A 25234-nucleotide genomic window follows, 5' to 3' on the forward strand; every position below is an offset into this window, starting at 1 on the left:
TACTATACAAATGAGTTAATCCTTATGAGATCACTCGGTTAAGGGTTTTTGTCAATATACAAGAATGACCACAATATAAGATGAAATATTCAATTTTCGTGTTGACCAACATGAGAAAATTGTATTCGAACTTATGAATTAATGCTAAGAGTGAATGACAGCAGGCAATTTAAGTTCTCAGATAACTTCAAAAACACTTTAGAAGAACCTCAAACATTTGCATATAAACGATTTAAAATCAGCCTCTAGCAAGCATTGCAATTTGCAATACGAAACCTTATCTAACTAACCGGTAAAACGATTGAACAATAAATGAAACTCAGCCAAAGACATTTGTGATGAGAGCAAACAAAAAATGGCAGACAAACGGGACAGCCAGACAAAACAAGGAAGACCAAGATAATGAGGGACTAAGAGAGAGAAACAAATTTCATTCCAGACCATTCAAAATTTTGCCGCAGGGGCTAACACATACAACAACACGACACACGCACACAATGAAACATTGCCAAAAAATAAATTTGCAATTCAAAAAACCATTGAGAGGGCTGGGCAAAGGACTAGTCTGTGTGTGTGTGTTTGAGGTATGAGTCAGGGGCAGGGGCAGGGACAGGGACAGGGACAGGGACTAAATAACTTGCCTGCACAATGGCGCAGCGGAAACGGAAGCAAGAGTTTATCATACATACATTTCTTTTCATTTCGTTTCGTTTCGTTACGAAATTGTTTTGCCATTTATTTTCATTTTCATTTAAGACAAACAACAACAAATACAAAAAAAAAAAGTGCCAAAAGAACTATATATGTATAAAAAAAAGAGGAAAATCTGCTTAATTGTGTAGAGGAAAGTAAGTGTGGAGAAAAACGGAGAGTAGAAGAAAAAGCAAAAGAGAGTGGAAAGTGTAACAAACATAGAAAGGGGACACACACACCACACACATACAGATATAAAGAAAGAGAGAGAGAGAGAGAGAAAGAGACAGGCTCATAAACAAACATTTAGGGCCACTCAATCAAAACAGAGCGAAGGTTAAGCACATCCTTGGGTTAAGTTTAGCATGTGTTTGAAAATTTAATAAGGCAGAGAAAGAATGCAAGAAAGAGGGGTAAAGTGAAAATCTGTGTGTGTGTGTGGTTGTTGTTGTTGTTGTTGCTTTGTGGTGTGTGTGTGTGCGTCTGAGAGGCATAAAAGTTAACCAACAGTCTTTCCATTTTACGTCATGAACAAAATGCAGAAACAAATTTTCAGTTTCAATTTCACTTTCACATGTCTTTAAACGCTTGGCTTGCGCTTTTGGCCAACGTTGCGTATGTGGAATATAATAATTTTTTAATATATATGTTTGTTGTTTTTCTGTTGCTTGTTTTTTTTTTGGTTCTGCCACATATGCCTTCATTTCGCCCTTCCCCATTGCTGGTTGCAACATTTTGCATTTATGATAGACCTTGACTTGGTTGCAAAAATTGTGCGTTCGTTGTGTGTTTGTTTGTTGATTTAAGCTAATTTTTTCTGGGTTGCAGGCAACAGAAGATAGCTAGATATGGAAGAATGGTAAGCGGAAGCCAGGGTTAGAAAGATGGTTGGAGAAGTTTCTTTTTCAATATTGCTCTCCAAATATTTGCACAACACTCGACACACTTGTTGTGTGTGCGTAAATGTATGTATGTATGTATGTGCATGAGAGTGTTCTCTATTTTCCTCTCTCCAGGGAATTGAAAACGGGGTGAAATGTCCTTCAGACAAATGTTTGATTAAAAATGTAATAGATTGTGTTTGTGTGTGTGTTTTTTTTTCTCCTCTTCATAGAGTAAGAGGCAAAAAACTGACATTTATAGATGGAACAAAAATTATTTATTAGGAATGAAAATTTGATTTTGATCCCAAATCTGGGCAACTAAAATAAAAATATATTTGTGGAAAATTGGAAAAAATAGAGGGTTTGGGGGTTAAGTGGTTCTTTGGCAACTTGGCAAAAAAAAAAATTGTATTTTTGATTGAGAAGAGGCGGTGCACGAGTTGTTGCCTTTCGCTTCGCGTAATTAACGTGCTCGAGTGTGAAATTTTTTATTGCATACTTTGCAGCGCGGCATTTCCCATACGTACCCAAATACCCTCAAATACACACACACATACACAGAGAGTCCCATATATATGCCTGCTCGTTAGAACTCATACACAGACAGACACACACACATACACACCTATACATTGAGAGACACTTATACACACGAACAGATGCTTACGCTCGCTTGCACATTCATCACACGGCTCAGCACGTTGAAGGGAGAAGCCGGGCAGGTGAATAGAGCCACACAGACACACACACACTCACATGAACACATATACAAACACATGACCTGCTCATGAGAGACTGACATTCATCAATGTTAGCGGCCCACAACGCCTGCCGCGTATGGAACATTTTCCAAGTTGATAATTTAATTTGCAATTTTCTCTTTTTTTTTTTTTTATTTTGTGCCTGGCTTTCTAATTTTAGGGCATTTTTACCTTGAACTGATTTTGCTTTGCCAAAAGGGAAATTAGACTTAAAAAAAAATATTCTGATTCTAACAAGTAAGTAATGAATGCTATCATTTCAAAAAAGTTTTAAAAGTTGAACTCTAAATGAGTAAATATCAGATCAGATTAGATCGGTCTTTTTTATTAACTGTCAACATGGTGAACTTTCATTTTACTGCATTTTATGTGAATGCTTTCTTTTTTGCTTTATACTAGGTTTGCATAAGCCACAGTTCTGGCATCTACCATAAGTGACATTGGAGTCGGTAAAAAGGACAGACATATTTTGTACTATAGCTCATAGCAATGCTTAAGTTACATATATGTATGAACATTATCCTAGTAGAAACAATACTTTTGTTTCCAGAAATAATTGAAATAGTTTCTAAAAGGTTTCGTTTAAGTTTCTAAATGATTACATCCACTACTTAGTAGAAAGTTTTATCAATGTATACAGCGCGTTTTGAAATATATATATGTATTTTGATGCTAATCTAGTTGGCATAAACTTAATGTTGCTGAAATGTTGGCTTTTATAGAAAATGGACAAAAAGCTTTTCTAGGTTTCAGCTTGAATAAGCAGGTCATTTTTGGGGAAAACCAAAAATGAGCAGATTGAGTTTTTAAATATTATTTCTTACAAAGAAAAGTAAACTGTGATGTGCCCTAATGATATTAATTGACAGTTCCATTCTAAATGCCCTTTCTTCAAAAATTCAGCATTTATAGACATAATTTTTGTAATAGTTAACTAAATCTAACAACTAATGATTGTTTAAAACTATCAAGGGACTGCAAAGACAAATTAACTTTTATAGTTCGAATTCATTTTTTATAATTTTGAAAATCAATTTGATTGCTAAATCCAATTTTAGAATAATTGTCTGATAGCTCAAGTAATTTTAATTTTATTTTTGTTTTTTTATTTGATTTGAAAATCCAACCAAAGCATTTTTGTAGATAATTTAATTTTTCTTCTGGTCAAGAAGATTTCCAATTTAGTTGGTTTCGCTTTTATTTTTAGGCAATTTTGTTAATTAATTTTCTGTTTTGTGTGCGTTTTTTTTGTTTTGTTTTGTTTTTGATATGCTAAGGCATTCACAGAATTTAAACAAAAATTATTAAGTGTTTTTCTTTTGTTTTTTGTTGGTTTTTCAGTGCTGCGATAAATTTTCTACTTGGCAAACATTGAAAGCATTTTCTATGTATTTATTTAGCATGCAAAGTGCTTTTCGGGCAAACTAGAGAAAAAAGCAAAAGCAAGCTATAGAAAAAGTAAAACGTAAAAACAAAAACCAAAAGAGAATTGAAAAAAAAACAACAACAAACAGAGGGGAAAAAAACAGAAGAAGAAAATACAAGAAAACTAAGATAAAAATAACACTTGAGTTAGATTTAGTAAGTAAATGTATTCGAAATATGCCAATTGAATTGAATGTTGTGGATTAGAATCGAATTTATGATGCAGTGATTGAATTTCAAGTATTAGAGATAAGAAAATATTGAATGTACGAATATATATAGATATATGTAGATATGTATATATATTTGTAAGTTTGGTAAGATGTATAAAATATATATTCATATGCAACCTGGTTGTTAGTACTGAATCTATGGTATCTCTACTTCCGGTTTCCGCTGGCATCGATTTGCTAAAAAAGAGCCTAGCAAGATTGTCTAACCTCGCACTAACCAGCGGCGATTTCTCCGAGTGCTCGGATAGATCTGAGTTATCTTGCTCCGAACTGGCCGAGCGATTGCTGTAAATAGAATATAGGGGGGACGAGTGGTATGGTGGGAAAAATAGTTGCCGAAAATAAATGGAGAAAGGAAAAAAAAGGACAAACATAAATGAACATATAATAAATTGGTGTATTTTTTAATTTTTTCTTTTGTTTTCTTTACGAAGTTCTCTTAAAAGAAAATCAATTAAAAGTATAAGATCAAGTTTTGCGGTATCTCTCTGCTAGTGCAAATCTGGATACACACTCGTATACAGGTTGTGGGCATCTCTGTGTGTGTGTGTGTGTCCTGATCAAAAACAAGTCTTTTATTGTTGTTATCTTTTTTTCGTGCAATGCACACACACACACACATACACATAGACACATCTGAACTCACACATTCATCAGTACTATATGAATCGGTGAAAGTCGAAGATGAGTACTCACCTACTGTAAATCTGACGGCGATTGGCAGCTGTCAGTGCTGAGACATCAAATTCAATTGCCGAATTGGAACGTTTCAGTCCATTTGCCTTGTGCAGCTTCTTCATAATGTGTTTCACCTTCCTATCGTGCGGCATGACATTTATCGATAACACAAATAGATTTGAGTTTATACACACACGTTTAAATATTGTTTTTGATTAAGTGCAATTCAAATTTTGGTTTGCTAGCAAAAAGTGTTGCAAAGTTGTAGTTGTTGAAATTGGACTAAAATTATTTGAGGAGTTATTTCATGAAAAGTTTGCTTAAGAAGACTAAGGTTCAAGACTAAAACTGTTTTAAAATGAAAAATATCTTAAGATTTCTCAATAATCTGTTATAGAACTTTGTATGTGTTCATCGACTTGAACTTGACGCACATATCAGCAGAAGCAAATTTAAAATGCCTTTGAATAGATCCATAGAAACTAATCAGACAAAATCTTGTCTATTAAGATGTTAGAGAAATACTTTTGCATGCACATTTCAAATCTGATGTTACGGATCGACAATTTACTATATAATAACATGAAACAAACATATAACTATGCACATTGGCTTATACATTAATGCTAAAAGGGTGCTTCCAGTCTTAGAGAAGAAAAATACCTCAATCGGCCATCGGGATTAGAATAAGCAAAAATATGGAATTTTGTTTAGCGAAAAAATAGAGCTAAGTTTTCACTTTAAATTACTAAATTGCTTAAATCTGCGATTTGGTCTATCTTTTTTAAACACAACATTTTTTGTAATGGTTCTAAATCAATATAACTTTATTTTGCAGATTTCCACATTTCAGAATCATTTGTGATTCCTTCATATGAGCCTTCAAAAGATTTCTGGCGTTACCGCTAAGAAAGAAAGTTTCCACACTAAAACGTTTGTTTTTAAGCAATTATTTTATGAAAATTAAACATCAATTCTGACCATAATTTATATATTTATTGTTATGGTATACTGCTTTGTATTGAAAATGCAGTCATGGCTGAACTTAAGTCTTGCTTTTAATTGAATTCTACAAAATGGACTGCTGTTGATCGCAAATCATTTGAAGTTGAAATAATTGAAAGGCTTTTAAAACTGTAAGAATTCTTTGTCAACACTTCTGCTGCACTTTTTCCGAATTATTTGATCTTGAATTTTCTTCTAAACTCACTTTTCCGGCACAGGTGGTCGGACAAATTGATCATGCCCGGTTACCGCACTGGCTCGATTGTCGATCCGTTGCTGTTGGGCGGCCTTGTTGAACTTGAACATGGTGAATGATTTCTTTGAGCTGGCTACCTCACAGACACGAACAATGATTTTTCGGCTACTCTTGAAGACTGTATTCAATGTTTTGTAGACCAAAATTGATACCGATTTCGAGGCGTGCGGATGATTGTGGTGCTGATGGTCGTTTGGGTGCTGCTGCTGCTGTTGTTGTTGTTGTTGCTGGTGCTGTTGGTGTGACAATGGTGTCGGCAAGGATTGCTGTTGTTTCAATTGATGCACTGCAGCATTCGTCGTCGGCGACGACGATGATTTTGATCGGGTGATGACTTTTGCGGTTTGCTGTTGATACTGACGCCTATGACAGTTGATGATAAGCTCCGGCTCCGGCTCCTGAGTCGCCGCTGTCGCGTCGTTGACTTCACTGCAAGTGTCCTGTGAGGATATTGCAATTGTTGGTGTGTTTTGTTTTTGTTTGTTTGTTGATCGATTTGATTTGGTTTGGTTTTAGTTTTTGTTTTGTTTGTCGAACAAAAGTTGAGAAATGGAAAGAAATATGCAATAATAGTTTTAATCAAAATTGTTTTTTTCTGTTTTTGTATATAAAATTGTAGGTAAACATAACACAGCAACGCATAGAAATGAAAATTGGAAAAGTACAAGTGAAAAGCGCAAAACCAAAAGTTTTTTTTTTGTTTTGTTGTTGAAGGCATTTTCTGTTTTTGCTTTTGGTGTCCTTTTTTTTTGGTCAGGTTGCTCCATTTTGCTTAACAATTGATCACAAAAGGTTAAGTGAGTATGTGAAATCTATGTGTTTTGTGTTTTTTCTTTGTAGACAAATAAATTCATAATATTCTTTGCTGTAAATGACAATCACAAAAGCATTTAAAATTTTCGCATTTCTTTTTAATTTGTTTTGTGGTAATTTTTGTTGAACATAAATCAAATAAAACATGCTTCGGTCATACTAGATTTTGATCATTTAAACTAAACTAATTTTTGCAGCCAATTTTATTTCAAATATAGATATATAAAAAAGCGAATTAAAATGTTTCATATTTTTCAACAATTTGCTATAAATAAGTGAAAATAACAACAGAAAGAAAAACGAATTAAAAATATAGTCGAATATTATTGTGTGCCAATTTTAAAAATTTTGTTTGCCTTTGCTTTAAAGTAAATCATAAAACGGTTTAGAGTTTTGCTTTAGGTTTTTTTTTTTTGCTTTGGTGATTTATTTGCGCTCAAATTGAATGTTTTTTTGGATTTTAGTTTTTATTTTGCTGGCTAATTTGCTTTGTTCGAGGTAAAAAAGCAAATTTACCTACCGATTGCAACAGTTTAAGCAAAGTTTGCAATAGTCCGACAACAATGCAAGATACCTAAATCTGAATGGTCGATGATTATATATATATATATAGGTAGGTTTTAATTATTTTAATTGTTACGAAATCTTGTTGGTATGTATTTAAATCAGTTGATAAATATGGGTATATTAATGTGTATATTAATCTGCCCAATATCAAAATTAGAATTTATATCTTATTGGTTATAAAATTCAAAGCAAATAATAACACAAACAACTATTTGTTTTTCTTCCCAAAATGCAATTAAATGTTGCAATTAAGCTCAAAAAATGTTATAAATTTAAAAAAGAGATGACTTAATCCTTTAAGCCTTATCCCGATTCACAACTAAGATTAAGATTCATGTGAATATAAATTAAAGACCAATGAAATGACGAAATGACTTAAATGACGTGGTAGACGAACTCAATTAAATAAAGCCTAAAATTGAAATAAAGACAAATGCAGTCATAGAAGTCGAAGTCATTTTTGCGTTCAATGCTTCACTCGAATGATAAGAAATAAATCAAACAAATGAAGCAAATGAGCTCTCATTTTTGACAAAATTCCAATAATAAAACACTTCTTCTTCGATTTATAATAAATATACTCATTACTCGTTACTCTGACAGATCTTCTAAAGGGAATATAACATTCTATAATAATAATTATAAATCATTATTCAACTCTATATTAAAAGAAGGTGATTTTGAATTGTTAATATTTTTAATTTTGCCCCTAAAATTAGCAGACAACCTTATCGAATAATTCTTCATGATTTATACATTTCAATGAGCCTTTAAATTTTATCCTTGTCTCAAATTATTATACATTATCTTATAATGTATAAGTATGTTTTTTATGTTGTTGCAACTTATCGTTTTATTTATATTAAGTATTTGGGAATTTATGAAAGATCTCCAAAGGCTTCTTGCACTTATCGATAAATATATTTACATACAACCTCAACTTGACTTTTATTCAGTAATAAAATTCTACCTGTAATTTATTGGTTCTACTTTAAATGAGTTTAATTCAATAAGAATATAAAGGAATTTATAAAGTTTTTAATGAAATTTTCATTTCCCAAAAGTTGGAATTTTTTTTGCTCATATAATTTCCATTTGAGATGGGGGGTGTTTTCAGTTTGTCTAATGGCTTTTTTCCATTTGGTGCTTTTCATTCGTTGGTGTTAATTAAAAAGCACGAAAAACTTTCTTTTAAGTTAATTTTCTAAACAACAGTTCAACAAATGTCCTTCACACGGAAAACCGCAGCAAACAGCGAACAGCAACAACGAAATAATGGAAAGTACTTTAATAGACGCTTAAATAAATCATACGCCCCGTATCCCTTCACTCCAGAATAGACGTCAAGTGCCTCCTCATGTATTGTGTATTATGTATACATATGAATGTGTATGTGTGTACGTTTGAATGCGTGACATTGAGCTCTATATACAATGCGTTCTCCCTTCCCCCGCCCCTTTACCCCACCCAAAGGTTCGCCATGTGCCTATCACGTGCCTCAGGGCCCCTCTTCATGCGTTTCCATGTCCATTGCTCTAGCCTATTTGTCTAATTGTCTAATTCTAATTTTAAATTGTATTTTCTTGCCGACCATTCCCCCCACCCTTGCATATGGCTTGATACACTCACTGGCAGACCCTACACTGCACTCCCCCCTCAACCTTTGGCTGACGCTCCTCAAGTCATTTATCTAATCAGCCACGGCAAATGCTCGTTTTGCCTTTTACTTTTAAGGCCTATTGATTTTCTTGACTTTTCTTCTTTACGTTTTCTTTCGTTAGTTTTTCTAGCTGAAAGGAAGAAGCGCACTTGCCGTGCTTTTCCCGCTAGCTTGGTGTCATATGGCAAAAGAAAATAAATTCAAATCAATTTCTTCTACAACGAAAAAAGTCTGTCATGTCAGTCAGTTAGTCAGTCCGTTAGTCAAGCTAAAATCACGATATCAAGTTAGTTTATTCTTCAAGTGATTGCCATTATTATTGCATTATTATCCTGTCTGTCACTTTTTCCGTTTTCGGTTGTTTTATTGCAAATTAAATTGTCAAAAAGGAGGCATTGACTATGATGATATATGAATAGATACAAATAGCACATATAAAATTCAGTATGATTAATCTACGTAAAAATGAAAGGTATGATTATGGTGAATAATGTTTTTTTGTAGTCGAAGTAGTCTTATTCTTGCCTTTTCTATATTGTTTGACTGTGGTATTAGTTAGATTTATTCATCAAGTTTAACTATGAGCTTCGTGGCAAAAAACAAAAATAATATTAATAACATCTATGACTCACAGTAGTATTCTATTAAAAATAGAAAAACTTACTGATTATTGTGTTACAATTTATTTATGTTTTAAATTTTTTTAATGCAAAGTCTTAAATTTTTATATGCAATGTTGTTATATTTAATTTAAATTATCTTTTTGATTTTGAATTCTCAAAATGAAGCCAAGTTCGTTCTTAAATATAGTACTATAACAAAGTTCTTTTAAAGATTTTAAATTCATATGTAATTAAAGCTCAAGATGTGAAAGTACTTAGAAAAATAATACAAATATTTCTTAATATTATTCTCTGAAATAATTTCAATCTTTTGGGGTAAATTAATAATCCAAAGAAATTTTCGGACCGACGAGTTTGAAATTCACATTGTACCATGTTTTACCTAACTTCATATAGCTATAGGAATTTATCAGAAGCTATTTGATACTATGAAATAGAAATTCTAGAAATAAGACTTATAAAAAGGTTTAAGCAAGCAACGAAATATTGATACATTGATTTAAAATTTTACTTTTGTTAGTTGAAAGTTTTTAAAACTATCGTTTTAATTAATCAAATAATCACTAAGCAAAGTGTAAATAATTCCGTTTTTTTTTATCTGTTTCAAATGGTATCCATCTCAATATTTCTTGTTAATCAAATTTTAAGACACTTCTGCAATATTGCACAATATTAGATCATGTCACATTGGTAATTAAGAAAAATTCTCCTCTTATATTTCTTATTATTTTAGTACCATTTTATATTCTACTTGCACAAATATTTCATCATCTAATCATACTTAATCTTGGAAAATTTCTCAAAGAAAATGTCAAAAGTAAAACCTATAAATGAGACAAAAAATTGCCAAAAATGTAATTGCCCATTAAACATGATGATGAAGATGATGATGCAAACAAAAGATTATGATGTTGTGATTAATTTGTTAGCTGCTACTCCCACTTCTATTTCCACGTCATCCTTGATGCTTTCGCAAGAAAATAACCTTCTGCTTGTTGGCTCAAATGTTTCAGCTTCATTATCATTTCCTTGACTATTTTATTATTTACAGTCCTGGCCGAAAATGCCAAAGAGAGAATTCGTTCACGCGACACAATTGAAATAAATTTTTAAATAGTTTGTTAACAACAAAGTTTTCGTCGTTTTTTTCTTCCATGGAATGGATTAACACTGTTTGGGGGTAAGTGACTAAAGAAAACTTTCCGTATAGTGGAATTTAAGTATTTTCGTTTCTCGTTCTCTATTGGAGCTATGCGAAAATAAAAACGCGGCCAACGCGTTTGTCGGGTCGTCCGTTAATGAAGGTAAAATTCGAACATCGTTTCGGTTTAGGCAAAAAGAAGAAAAAAAAATGAAAAAAAACTGAAAATATGTATGAAATTTCTTCATTCCAGTCGGACACTGTCGGCATACAACACAACGAGGTGACTCTAACTAGTATTTGTGAGTGGGTGGTTTGGGCGGTGAATGGGTGATTGTGGTTTGACTTTCAATGTTTGCGTGAGTTCATATCGCATTTTTCTGTTTGCGGTTGGCTTTGGTTCGTCGTCGCCATCGTCGACGATGTCGGCTACTACTTGGAGCTTCTTCTCTTTCTTTCTCTTTCATTCATTTTTTGCTCTTACTCCCCGTATTGCAGCGTTTACCCCTCTAACTGGATTATAAAAATTGATTTTTAATTTTTACGACAATTTGCTTAGAATGTGACCTCAGTTTTGTGCTCTTCGTTTGTGATGCTCTTGTTCTTGTCTCATATTCATTCCATTTTTAATGACCTATACCCATAATGTAAAAAGGTGGGTACTTTGCGGTCGTCAGAAGGGTTTGCAACTTGTACATAATTCCATTGAAATAAACAAGGGGTATCTTGAAGTCGTTTCTTGCTTCTCTCTTTCTCTCTTTTTGTTTTGCGGGCACCTTAAACCCCAAAGAGAACCGCACGATTTGAACTTGGCATGTCAGTTTGTTTGACTTGACAATGGGATAACAATGTATGGTCAATTTACTGTGGTTGAGTAGTTTTGAAAAATGTAACTACTACCCAAATAGACCAAGTCCCATTCTTTAGAAATATTCAATGCCATGACAAGTTATAAGGGAGCAATTAGTCAAAATGAATTGATTCATATAGACTTGGACACGTTCAGATCAAAGTGGTTTGGTAAATGAACTGACAAAATAAAAAGAATTATAGCAGAGCTACATTTTGATCCACTGTGGTGAACTGTGGTCCACAAATTATTATAGTCTATAGGTATTTACCTCTAGTTACACCTTCTTGAAGTCAAAAAACTACTTGCAAGAAAGTGATGCAAGATAATTGTCAAATTGAATAGACCTTTTGTTAAACTATTTGAAAAAGAGTCTTTCTACTTATTGATTTATTTAAATGTAATACCCAACTACTTTTAGAATTAAAGATAAGATGAGATAAGATAATAAGATGTATAGTCATTGCAATTCTAAAAATCTCTATGAAAGTCTACTGATAATAGAATTTGGTAGTTCTTAAAATAGTTATAGAGAAACCTGCTCTCAGACCTTTTTTTGACTGCAAATCTCTTTAATAAATATATTTTATGTCACCTTAAAAATTATAAAAAAGTATTTAAATACAACTAATTTGCTAAAACAGACATTAAAGAACTTTTAAAAATTCCGTTTTTTTCGAAAGAATTTGTCTAAGGTAAGTCATACTTAAGCACCAAAAGTAATTATTTTCTTTGCGTGCATCTTTAAGTACTACTTTCTTAGAAGCTTTTCTTATCAGCTTCTTGCATCTATATTTGCGCCACTGTGTCATGTCTGCCATTAGAGAAATAACTTTTTGTTTGTAGCAAATAATAATAATCATGTTGTCCACTTCGTGACACATTAATCATGACCCGCTCAACGACTGTTTACCAGAGCTGGTGGTAGTTTCCATCAGTCATCAACCGACAACACCACCGCACAACCAAACCACTATGCACCACACCACTCCACACCGCACCACACCTTCGTTCCCTCACTCCATTTGCTCATTCCCAGGACATTTGCTTGTATGCAAATATTTTCACTTTATGTTTGCTATTTGATCGCCCGACTCCATATGGAAATTGGAAAAAGTTTTTATTCACGCCTTGTCCTCGCGTGAAAACCGAATGTCGTGCACACGCAACAGTCATTCGACTCTCCTGTTCGTCCAACTTGTCTGTGTCTTGTTCTGTGTCCTTTGCTGCTCTGTTTGCCTCTGTTTGCTACGTTTGCTGTCCTTTTTTTTATTAATAATGAAGAACAAGAACGAGAAAAAAAATAAAACAAAATTTCTGCCTCTGTCTGTGGCGCCAATGTAATGTAATGGCACCCCAGACAGAGTGGTTTATCTGGAGGCGGGGTTAGTTACTGGCCATTTGGAGACGTCATAGTTTGTTGTGGAGGCCTGGTCGTCCTGGCTTGGTTTCGGTGCGCATTTCCAGTGACCTTGCATCATTAACTTAATTGCTAACAGTCAGTCCAATTGTCGACTTGAATTATTCACAGCGAGTGGTATATTTTTTTTTTTCGTGTGTTTTGTTTGTTCGTTTTTCTCTGTTAGTTTTCTGTAAATGTCGTCAAACCGTCATTCTACCATCCTAGCCAACTATCTGTCTGTCTTCCATACTTCCTCACACCCTTCACGTGCATTCGTTGTGGTCGTTGTCATAGTCTCTTGGCTTTCATATTCACGTTGAGCTTTTTGTGAATAATTCGCTGCTCGCTGAGCTAGTCACTGCTAGTCACGTGTGGCGTCGGGTCTTAGTCCAATGAATATTTTAAACAAAACATTGTATTTATCATCTTAAGGCCTAACAACGTGGTCAGGGGTCCATAATTGGATAAATGTTTCTTTTTTTCCCGCTTTCGATCGAGGCATATTTTCATATTGATAGAATTTTTTATAAAATATATAACACAAATACATACCTGCATCGTCTTATCCAATATGAAATGACAACAATTCCACCCAATATCAAACCTCCTAAGGCACACCAAAATAGGGTCTGGAAAGAGAAAAATTACATATAAATATCGTTTTTTTTGCTTTTTATTTTTTTCTCAAGGAAGAATAGTGTCAGAGTGTTAGAGTGATTGAGTATTTGATTACGTTACCAAGTCTAATCTTTGCATTTAATTTATATGCAATTAAATAACATACTCTTTACTCCTTTGTGTTTAATGAAAACGAATATAAAGGGCTAACTAAAAAGTTAAATAACTCTCAAAGAATTTTTATAATATATTGCCACAAATTAAACATCCTCATAAGCCATTAAGTCTTCTTTATTTATTTCTTTGTAAAATCTAAAAAGGGTCAAAAAAGAAAACCAAAAAACAAGCGACCACAAATTGGTTTTGGCTGAAAAGACAGCTTAACATCTTTTCATTCAATTTGATGGTCAGCCAAGTCAAGTCATTTAAGTCAGATCATCAATTTTAGAGCCAAAGAAATGTCAACTGCAGTTTATTTTCTTTTTGTCTTTTTTTTTGCACCCAAAAACAAGGCCAAATACCCATGACAGAGCATAAGGATTCTGTCGATTCATTTCTTGCTGGTTGATTGAGGGCAACCGAAAATTAGAAATGATTTATTAAGCCCTCGCATTTTGGTTAGATAATGAAAAATGCATTAGTAGGAAAGACATCATCAGTTATTTCATCTTGATTAGTTAATTTGGTGTGTGTTATCATCATCATTGTCATCAGTTTTTTTGGCTTTCCCCCCTGTTTTCCGCTCTTCTAATTGAGATTTCTGTGTGACCGAAACAAAAGCCGCTAAATAAAATCATGACACATGTCAGAGAGCAAATTTTCTCCAACAATTTTGTAATTTTCCAACAATTTTCGTGCAATCAAATTCTATTTGCCCAGACACTTTGCCTGTTAGTCAGACAGTCTTTTGTCTCATCTGGAGCCAGTCTCTGGCATCCGGCCAATGTGTTGGGACAATGCCGACTGCTTGCATCAGCCCTTTCCTGAATTCTATTTGAATTTGCATTTTTTCTTTTTTGTGTATATGCATGTAGTTTTCATTCATTCTTCGTTCCTTCTTATTTTTTTTGGCAACTATTTTTTGAATTTTTTTTTTTTTAGGATTTATGGCTGAATAATTGTGGCAAGAAATTGTCAAGTTGAAGCAATTTCTAATGGCAGACCAAAACTTTTAAAGTTCAAGGATTCATAAAAGAACTAAGAGTTGAGAGTTGGCAGTGCTTTCAATAAAGTTTCCCCTACCAGGGGGATTTATACTCACAATCCAGTAGTGCGTTTCAGTATGTCTGCTGGGATTCAGTTGCATCGCACGTTCCTTTCATTTATGGGCACGTCACAGTGGTTGGAGGGGCTGCAAAATGAAAAGCAAGAGTAAAAAGAATTATGAGTTTTTTGTAAGCTTGCCAAAAAAAAGCTATAAATTAAATTGTATTGTTGATTTTAAACGAAAATAATGCGAAATTCATCGATTTTGGATAAAGTCATATTGGAAGAGTTTAAGACTCTAACTCTTGCTTACAAAAGCACACAATTTCAAAATGTTTCAAAATATCAGTACGTATATGAGCTATCAGGTACTTAGATAGGTTTACTAGGTTAATCCAAAGAAATTAACTCAGAATGGAAGCGTTTTTAGTACAATGTACACTTTATAAAAGGAACCAGTTGTTTTTGAACGAGATTACACCATAAATCGGCATTATCTATTCACAAGGACTGCCTAATAGCTTCATAACTTTCTTTATCTTTAGCTAGATTTTATGAATCCGAAAGCAAAGGGTATCACTTGAAATAGCCAATCAAACGACTAGAAACCAAATGTTTGTTTTTTAATTTTGAAAAAATCTTGATCTTAATTATTTTGGTTTTCCAATTTAACGATGTTTTAGAAAAACATTCCGATTCAAAACTTATTGATGAATGTAAAAGTGCGACTTTTTAAGTTTCGAAGAATTAAGATTATCTAAAAAACGATGGATTAATATCGGCACGCAACTTTGACCAAGTTTACTTTCAATAAGCTAATGGATCCATTTTGTCGTTCTTGCGATCATAATCTTTCATGAGGGGCATCAATTAAGTTAAAATTTAGTTAATTTTGTTCTTATCTCTATTGAGATCTATCCATTAAGCAAAAAAAAAACTTGGTTTCCTTTTGTTTTCACTTTTATTATACTCAGTAAGTCTGCAGCTCTTCACTCTAGCAATCCTGTTGCTTTCATGTAATTACACTTCATTGATTTGTTTTTGCCCAAAATATAATTGGTCGAATGGCAAACAATGATGTTGCTGTTGTTGTTGTTGCTGTTGCTGTTGGTGCTGCTCCCCCGTTGATTGAGTGAAAGCCTTGGGATTAGCTTTCCTCATCGAATTTCAAGTGGCACTTTGAAGGTGGGGACCGGATGTCCTGCCGAGAGTTGAGAGTTGATGGCCAACATCAAATTCATTTAGCGTTTGATTCACACAAGAGGGTCAATGGAATTTGGAATGGGTATGAGCTTGACTTGCTCAATGGAGCGTTCTCCGTGTTTTAGTGGCTGCCGCCTTCGCTTTTATTTTTTAACAATTATCATTATGGCCAAGCAAGCGGGTAAGCGCTGCCAAATATAAGTGCAAACGAGAGGGATACAGAGGAAGAGCGAAAGAGAGAAAGAATAAAAGTGTGAGTGGGTGTGCGAAAAAGGAAAATATTCTTGGCATTTGGTTTGACATTGTTTCTGGTATGGTGATGAGGTAGGTAAAAGGCAAACTGTTGATTTAGTCTCTCTGGAAATGCCAGTCATGTACATGGCACGCGCCTGAACTTTGAACTTTTAGGGACGATGGAACACACTAAATGGGATGAAAATGTTCGCAGAAATACGAAAGAATTTCTCTTAAATTTGAACAATTGAATCAATTAAAGCTTAAAACATAAACCGAAAAATCTCAACAAAAAAATAAATGTTCCTCAGTTAAATGTTGGAATCAACCATCGACCGCATCAAAAACATCATCAACAAGATTGACATTGCCATCATAATTATCTGCTCTCCCCCTTCCCCCAATTGCTGACAATTCAAAATGTGTTCAAACATATGTCGCGAAATTAACGAGGTTTACTTTATTGTTATGGCCCGCATTATAAAAACACATGAATCGGGCTAATAAAATTGTCAATACTGCACACAAACCCGCACACACACATAAACAGCAACACACTGACATGTATAACACATTTACAATAAATTACTCTTACGACATGTATGCGCTATGACTAGAAATCAACTGCAGCAGCTGACCGAAAATCTGTGTCACTTTCAGCATGTTCATTTATCATCGCTTTGCCTTGGAGTTGGCCAAGGAAACTGGCTAAAAGAGCGACAGTCAGGCAGGCAGGAAAGAAGGGAGACACAGTTGGGCGGGTTAGCTGTCATGTTGAGGCAGTCAGCGTGATTTGTCTCAACTTTGACTGGGAGTAGTTTGGAAGGGATGTCAAAGGAGAAGGAGAGGGAGTGGAGGATAACCACACCCATTTCGGTGGCTTACATATGGCCCGGCACTTGAGTGAAAACTTTCAAGGTTTTTTCTTACCCCTCTCATACTCTCTGCCCATCTGTGTGTGTGTGTCTCTCCTCCCTTTTCTCTCATCCAGTTCATGTTGCGTGTAAATTCATAATTTTCGTGCCAAAAGCAAAAAGTTTTTATTTGGTTTTGTCGCTCAATTTGATGCGAATGCGTGCCAACTGTATAAGGCGTGGCATTTTAGTATAATCATTATTATTATAACATTAATTAGAAGGCCATTATAGTAAATAACAAAATAAAATGAAGTAATTTGGTCGTTTAATTGAAACAAAATTAAACATACACCATTCATTTATTCATTTGCTGCATTTGAGCAGGGAAATTTTGTAAATGTATGAAAACTTTTTAGCCAAAATTTGATAAAGGACTGACTCTTTAATTACAATTATTAAACAAAATGTTTTACAACTTCAGTTGGGTAAACTATCCTATATTGCACGCAGAGGACTGGGTTAATTTTGACCATACCAAGGTTTTTATAATCGTGTCAAAGTAAAAATAAACAACTGCTTAAAAAACTTTAGATAGAGTAATTCAAATGTAGGAATAGAGTAGAATCACATACTGCGTTTGTGATTAAAATTTGGAGAAGCGAGCATTTTATTTTAGTCGCCAAGAGCCATTTGTAGGGTCTTTACTCATGGCTAGAGTGATCGAATATTATGGTCGACACCAATTTCAACGAGAAAGTTATCCTGGTATTAAGATTAAAGCATCCTCCAGACTAAAGAAACATCTCTGGCTAGTGGAAAGTCAAAGCTGCGACTAGGCAACAATTTTCTTATCTCTACCAGAGAAAAAGGATTAGTACAAGACTTTTGCACTATTCAGAGTAAGTACAAACCCATTTAAAATAATTTGGCTAACAAAATCATTAGTCTAACTCTATTTCAAATGATAATTTCTCTTTGAAATTACCCAAATTTTAGCACTGTAACTTAATGGTCTAAGAAGAGTTTTGCTTAGTGGACCGGGTTGAAATATAAATAAAATGCAGTCAAATATTGCAAAAGTAGATAGAAAACTACCGCTATTGCCTCTAATTATTATAAGACAATTTCAAGTTGAAACTAAAAGTCTAAATGGTTTTCATGAAATTTTCTCCCCCATGATTTTGGCCTATTTCCTCCCACCAAAATTATGAGCAGGTATATAGTATTAATGCCTTATATATTAAATAAATAAATATTATTTCTAATACTATACTATATTTACTTTTACATTACTTATTTTGTGCTTCAAATCAAGCTGTTGAAATTTTCAGCAATAATTATAAAGTCAAAAGACAAATTGCAGAGGCAACGACAAATTGATTTCATCTCTTGCCATGAATTATTCATTTACCACCCAAGAGATCTCAGTTGAGATTAAATAGGTTTTTGCTGTAGATATTTATTAATTACTTGTGGTTGGCATTTAAATAACAAAATTCAATTATATTCCGGTAAGTAAACCATAAAGCAAACACTGTAACCTTCACCTTTTGGCCAAATATGTTATAGACCCGAAGTATTTGTTTTAATCTTGCCTAGTTTTGGATTTATGATTATTTTATGGAAAGATGATTATCTCTGTAGTGTTTCTAAGCACCCAGCAACATGCAGCACATACATAGATTTAAGTTTCTTTCTCTCTCTCTTTGGCCCTCTCTTTGCTTCATGTTGCATGTTGGAACACTTCCGGCACTCTGGCAAAACAAAATTGCCATTGACAATGGTAATGCTAATGTTAATGGTAATGGTAATGTTAATGGCAAAGAAAAATGGCCAAAAGCGTAAAACTAGAAACGTGGCAAATGAAATGCAAATAAACAAACCTCGGTCGGTCGTTTCTCGGTTCTTCTGTATATTCTTCTGGTCAGTTCCGCACAAGTCTGCATTGAAAATGGACGCCGGCAATTTATATAGGAAAAAAGTATGTTCTTGTTGTTGTATTTCATGTATTTTCATTTTAATTAACCGACTCAAACCCTTTCCCATATCTGTTTTTCCTTTAACCCAACTCGTGCGAGTGTGTGTGTGTGTGTGAAAATTAAATTAAATGGAGTAAAAGCTGAGTGAACTATTCAATTTAAATTTCTTGTTGACAATATACATATACATATATGTACCTATATAAATATATTTATTTGGTTGTGTACATATATATTCATACATATGTACATTGTGGGGTAAATGCAAATCAATAAAATTGATTGTCGAGTACAAGGAAGAAGTATGTAGTCGACGGAAGCAACACACAAAAAGAAAAGAAGGAAAAAAGAAAACAAAAAAGAAAGAAAAAGAAAAGCTGACAGAGAGAAAGGAAAAGCTTGAACATTTTCTCTCTGCTGTTTGGTTGTGCAGGTCAGTAATGTCATACCACCAATGTGGTTCAGAGAGAAAGAGTAAGCGAGCCAGACAGAACGAGAAAGCCACTGAGAGCGAGAGTAAAAACTTTACGTGACATTTTATCCAACCGCCTATTTGGCCCATTCTCAAACCACCGGCACTCGGATTTCGAAATGCAATTTTAATGTTCAGCCTCGCACCGGTAATGGCGACGAGAACTCTACCTTTTTCCCCAAAGGGATGCTTCCGGTCGCAACAGCTGCTTCACAGTCACCACTTTTCCTCTCGGTTCTGCCCCCCATGAAACCAGAACATAGTCCAAACCGGATGTAATAAAAACAGACGAAGACCAAACGTTGAAGTTGGCGCATGCAAACGGAAGTGCAGGCGGTACCGTCCTTCCCATTCCTTCAAGCGTACCATATGAACAACTTCTGATTATTGTACACAGACCTCGGTTTTTTCCAAGAATTCCTATTTTCGGTTTGATACATTTCGTGATTGCACAATCCTTGTATTTATTGTGGAAGGTTGACATTTGTAATTGCCAACAAGGAAGTTTGACTGGACAAGGTGAAACCATAAATTGTCTTTCTTATCTAAGACGGCAAAAAAAACATATTTTCACTTGAAATATTGCGTCAACAATACTACAAAACGTAAGCCAATCATGAAGGTAAGGTATTTGAAGAAAAATATCTCAGTTCTAGTGAAAGCTTAACATTCTGTATAAAGATAAAATAAAAATTAATAGTCTTTAATTTAAAGTATTAACACTTTAGACGTTATCATATTTGATATATTGATGTAAACAATGCGGATAGAGGTCTGTGGGGAAACCCTTGCTCTCTAAAGTATGCAATAAACAGTCTCAGAAGCTGTACAAAATTTTGGAAAATTGTTCTCGAAGCAAACATTGTTCATATGTAGATACTATTAAGTTACAAGTGTGTTTGTTAAATGAATACTTTTCTACTTTCGAAAGCAAATTTCGCCCCAATTTCCAGCCCTAGATCCAATCTGCCCTGCTTTTAAACCAGATTGACAATTAAATAATGAAAAATAGTTTTGCCTTGTTTTGAATTCAGCTTAAAAGTTAACCACAGAAAAACTCCCATGATTTATTTTGGGATAAACATTTGGATAAAACGCTTTATAAAATGATTTCAAACAAGATTGATTTCCTTTTTTTTTTGTTGGCTAGATATTGTTGACCACTTTAAGTCATATTCGTGATATTTTATCTCCCAACAAATAAGTAAATAATACTCAGAGAGCTAATATCCTAGCAAATATGGCAAGAAAAGATAACAAAAAAACAAACAGATACGGCGTTGATCAAATTCATACGTACATATACATATGTTTTATATATAGAAAGTATTTTTATTAAAACCGACAAACCAAACCAGTGGGTTGTCATTGATGTCCTTGTGCTTGTTGACGTTCTCAGTCCTTTTATACGTTTTTTTTTCTTTTTCTTTTTTTGTTCCTTTGCACCACGGCAAATTGAATTCAGGCAAAATCTCTTTGAGTTTCTCACACGTTTTTTATTACTTTATGTGGCAAAACAGAAATCCTCGCAGCAGTCGCAGCTCTGCCTCCTCCTTCAGCTTCTCCTTCTGCCTACTGTCTGACTGCTCATAGCAAAGTTTATTGTCAAAATTGAAAAACCGTCCGTGGTTCTTTTATTTTTCGGAATGTTATAGAAACGTTAAAAATGGAAAAAATAAGTTTATAGTTATGTGGATTTCAATATCTAGTGAGAATTTTGTTTTTCTGATTTATGTTATGCCATTTGCCTATCTTTTGCCTATATACCTTTAGGTATATTTTTGTCCCTGACACACATTTCGCTGAGAGAAGGGAAATGACACCCAAAATGCTGAAGCTTCTCGGTTACAGCTTTGCTTTTGTTTTTGCCCGCGTTAGGCGGTAAAGAGATTAATTAACCCGATTCCGGCTGACAGTTGGCACATTTCCTGCTGCAGCCGCAGTTAATTAGCGCTTGAAAGAGAGTTCCTCTACATTTTCCCGGTCGCTAGACCCCGACCACGCACACTTAGACATACACACTGTGTGTGTGTATGTTGACGTAACTTTTATATAGCTTTGAAGGCAATATGACTGTGTTCCAGAAACAGGACAATGCTTCAATTACTGCACAGTATGGCCAAAAGCAAATGTCCTTCGCTAGCGAATGTGCGAAATAGTTTTGATGATTATTTATCAGCCGATAAAGACAATTGTCTGTCAAATGACAAGCTGTTGACAGTTGTCAAAGGCAGTCTATTGTTTTTGTCCGCTCTGATTGCCGGACATTTGGATAATGAAGATATATTTGTGATCTAGGCTGACAATTTTTGTTTTTGTGTGATTGATTAAAAGTTAAACAAAAAGACAATTTTTGAGGAAATTAAAAGCTAATAGAAAATATTTATATAAGTCAAGAAAATAATAATAGTCAACAGTTAAAGATTACTTTGAAGGGTAGAGAAATTGCTAGACTTAAGAGCTACTGCAGTAAATTTCCTCTTTGCTTAGGGGCAAAACAGAAATGGTTCACTGGCTGATGGCTCCATATGCAAAATAGTTGTGGGGGCAACGCAATCATCTCTCTAGAAGCATAGCTAAAAGCATTGCTAGAAGAGTCATGCTGGCCTGACCCACAAAAAAACTTATAACCAACTGGTCACCTGCAAGGGACTAACTCAGCCAAGGTAGCCTTATCTTAAAGTTCATAAATTCAGGCATTTCCAAGATAACTTTAAATTTGTCTTCATTCATGAAAATAACACTTCTTTGGTTAATTGACAGTTGAAAAAAAAAACAAATGGTCAATCGTGGAATAAAAGAATCAGTGTCAATGGGCCAATCCAATCAAAGATTTATTCATTTATCCCACCATCAGGGAGCAAGTTTGCCAACTTCTATTGAAAATTGAGATAAACGATTTGCGGAATGAAATCCTTATATCGAAAATTGATGGTCATGGCTGTGGCAATGTCAATTCGTTGAAAAACCACAATGACAGTAGACACCGTTTGTCCGTGTCGTTCGATTGGCAGACTGACTAGATACCCGTTAATTCCGTGCTACCACGCGGACACAAGTGACAGAAGTATCTAAATGGAGAGTCGAGAAAAGGATAGAATGCCATCATTTCGAATGTAATTTAATTATGCAAACGCAATGTGAAATCATCACAGTCTGCAATCTTAAGCGACCCTTTGTGGCCATGTTAAATACACAGACATTGGGAACTGGTTCAATCATTAATCATTTAAGTACACGCATGTATGCATATGTATGCGGAACTTCTTATTAATTGCCTACAGTTCAGGCACGCAAATCGCCTGAAAATGTACCGTCAAAAGGGGAGACAGAGAGTGTGATTTACTGATATCGTTTTAAGCTCTCTTATCCCGCAAACAACAAATTGAATGCATATATAAACAGCTTTTAATCATATGTAAATCGATGTAATTGACATTGTTTGCCTTTGTCCCACAGTTTCAACAGTAATTGACTGTGTGGAAGAGCATTCTAGCATTTCAAATGAGATACGGCGACAGTTGAAGGCAATAGAAATTAATATAATGTGGGGCAGGTGAATCTTTTGCACTCTATGGAAATGGGAAGCATTAACAAAGCCACTTTTGATTTGACTATAGTACTTGTTGCAATAAGGATATAAAGTCCACAGGGTCGGGGATAGCTTCGACCGCGTTGAAGTTTTGCAAGTTTTTTTTTGTTACTCTTCCCTTATATACAAAAAGTCGAATTTCCGTGATATAAGTCATCCGATCTTGATGAAATTTAGCTAGTATGCAAAGCTTTATTCAACTGAGAGACATTAACTTTTAAGACAATAGCATCAAAACTAACTAAGTGGTTGACAAAAGTCACTGCTTTCGACCTATGGGAACTATACGATATAGTTTCCCGATCCTGATCAAATTTGTAGGTATGATAGACTCACAAATATTAAATTTCATGTCATCAGCTCAAAAAAAAAAAGGATTTATTGAGAAAAGTAGAATGGTATCTATACGTTATAGTCATTAGATCCAGCTGTAACCGAGATATATAACACCTGCAGTATATGTTTGGAAGCTCGAATGCAAAACTTCACCTCTGCTGTTTCATACAAAATTTTGCCCCGTGTCTCAGTTTTCAAAATGAAATAAATGAGTTTTTTCATATTGAATTATATTAGCTTGCTAATCAAAAATGCAATATTTATCGGCAAGAAATGTCTCAAAACCAGTAGTAAACATGCCAATAAGTTAGATTTATGACACATTCGTAAACAGAAATAGTTTTCTTTTTACCTTTATCACGCCATTACGGCTGTCTTCGTAGAAATCCAATCATTCGACACCTTTTTGTTTCCTAAGATAATAAATTTAAAATAATACTGTTATTTATTTTATTTTTATGGAAGCGCCACTTGGGGCTTGCGCCTATTTCGTCGAAGTATCACAAATTATGAATAACACAGGCCGACATTTTCGAGGTCATGAAAAAGTGTTCTAAGTTCAATAGGTCTTTTATAGTAATTTGGGGGTGCTGATCACGAACCTGTACTTAGTTTTTGCCCATCACGTCGGGACTTTGAAAAAAATGCGTTGGAATTATTCAAAATAGCCTCATTTTCAATATTTTCTAGTATAATATAAACAAGTTATTATACTCAAAACGTTATTTTTTTAACCTATTAATATATTAGGTATGATTAAAACGCAATTTACACAAAATCAAATAGCCGTTTTTTTGTTATCATGTATATTATCATACACTTTGGATATGGTTCCAAAATGAGTAAAATTCGAACCAAAAAGTATGCTATACGGATTTAAAGAATTTGCAACTTGTTAATTTTAAAGAATTATTGTAATTTTATGCATCTAACAAATTGTTTATAAGTAATGTTCGCAAACAACAGCTATTTTTCTTAAACAAGAAATTCTACAATTCGTTAAAAATGTAGAAAAACAATTTTTAACATTATATAGTATACTCTTAGGTGCCTAGTTCCCAACCCTAGATCCCCTAATTTCACAAAATCTGGACGTAATGAACAAAAACTGAGTATGCAGTCAGAATCAGCGTACCCAAATTAGTTAAGAACTCAACTATAGCGCTAAAATAGTTGAGAATTCGCAAAAGTAAAAAAAAAAAAGACAAAAGCGTTTGCATGCTGCCTATGACTGAAAATCTTATAAATTGATAAATTTTATTGACCTGAAGCTAAAACCCAGTTTTAATCATAATATTTTAGATGCCAATTTTTATTGCTCACTTTGGTAAATTATCAAATTTAGAGATTGATTGCTATTCGAACCAATGAAACATTGTGCTATAACGACATTATTTGATAGAGTCTACTTTTCAACTCTTTTTGCCACTCAATAAAATCAACGCTTAAACTATGTATACCCCTGCGATCCTTGAGTTAAACGAAACATAAACTTCTTAATGGCTTGGCCATTAAATAAACCGGATAACCAGAGGAACAGGCAATACAAAAGTCATCAAAGTGGAATGAAAATTAAAAAATTAAATGCACTCTTCGCCTGTTTATGGCTAATTCTATTATACCATCTTTTTCTCACTCTTTTTCTGTTTCTCTGTCATTTTCTACCCCCTTAGTTACGGATTATGCAAATGGTTATACGTCGACTTGTAGTTCTCTCATTGTCATACTGTGTGATATGTATGTATG

At 34.0% G+C, this 25234-nt stretch overlaps 1 protein-coding gene across 6 annotated transcripts in view; it reads right to left on the bottom strand.

The window, feature by feature from the left end:
* The window catches only part of LOC6641790 (slowpoke-binding protein), a 44839-nt gene that overhangs the window by 12825 nt on the left and 6780 nt on the right, over nucleotides 1–25234 (bottom strand). For 2 of the 6 annotated variants that reach the window (XM_023175468.2, XM_023175472.2), the window contains exons 1-4: nucleotides 13544–13601; nucleotides 5885–6375; nucleotides 4693–4812; nucleotides 4114–4281 (exon numbers count right to left, since the gene is read on the bottom strand). In XM_023175468.2, coding sequence (XP_023031236.1) covers nucleotides 4114–4281; nucleotides 4693–4812; nucleotides 5885–6375; nucleotides 13544–13549 — 785 coding nt within the window. In that variant the 5' untranslated portion in view covers nucleotides 13550–13601. Of the gene's footprint in view, nucleotides 1–4113; nucleotides 4282–4692; nucleotides 4813–5884; nucleotides 6376–7268; nucleotides 7288–13543; nucleotides 13621–14870; nucleotides 14961–25234 lie in introns of those variants that run through there. The other 4 variants (XM_047010969.1, XM_047010971.1, XM_023175470.2 and 1 more) reach the window with 3 other exon arrangements.

The sequence above is a fragment of the Drosophila willistoni genome (genome assembly GCF_018902025.1).
Source record: "Drosophila willistoni isolate 14030-0811.24 chromosome 2R unlocalized genomic scaffold, UCI_dwil_1.1 Seg200, whole genome shotgun sequence".
Lineage (NCBI taxonomy): Eukaryota > Metazoa > Arthropoda > Insecta > Diptera > Drosophilidae > Drosophila > Drosophila willistoni.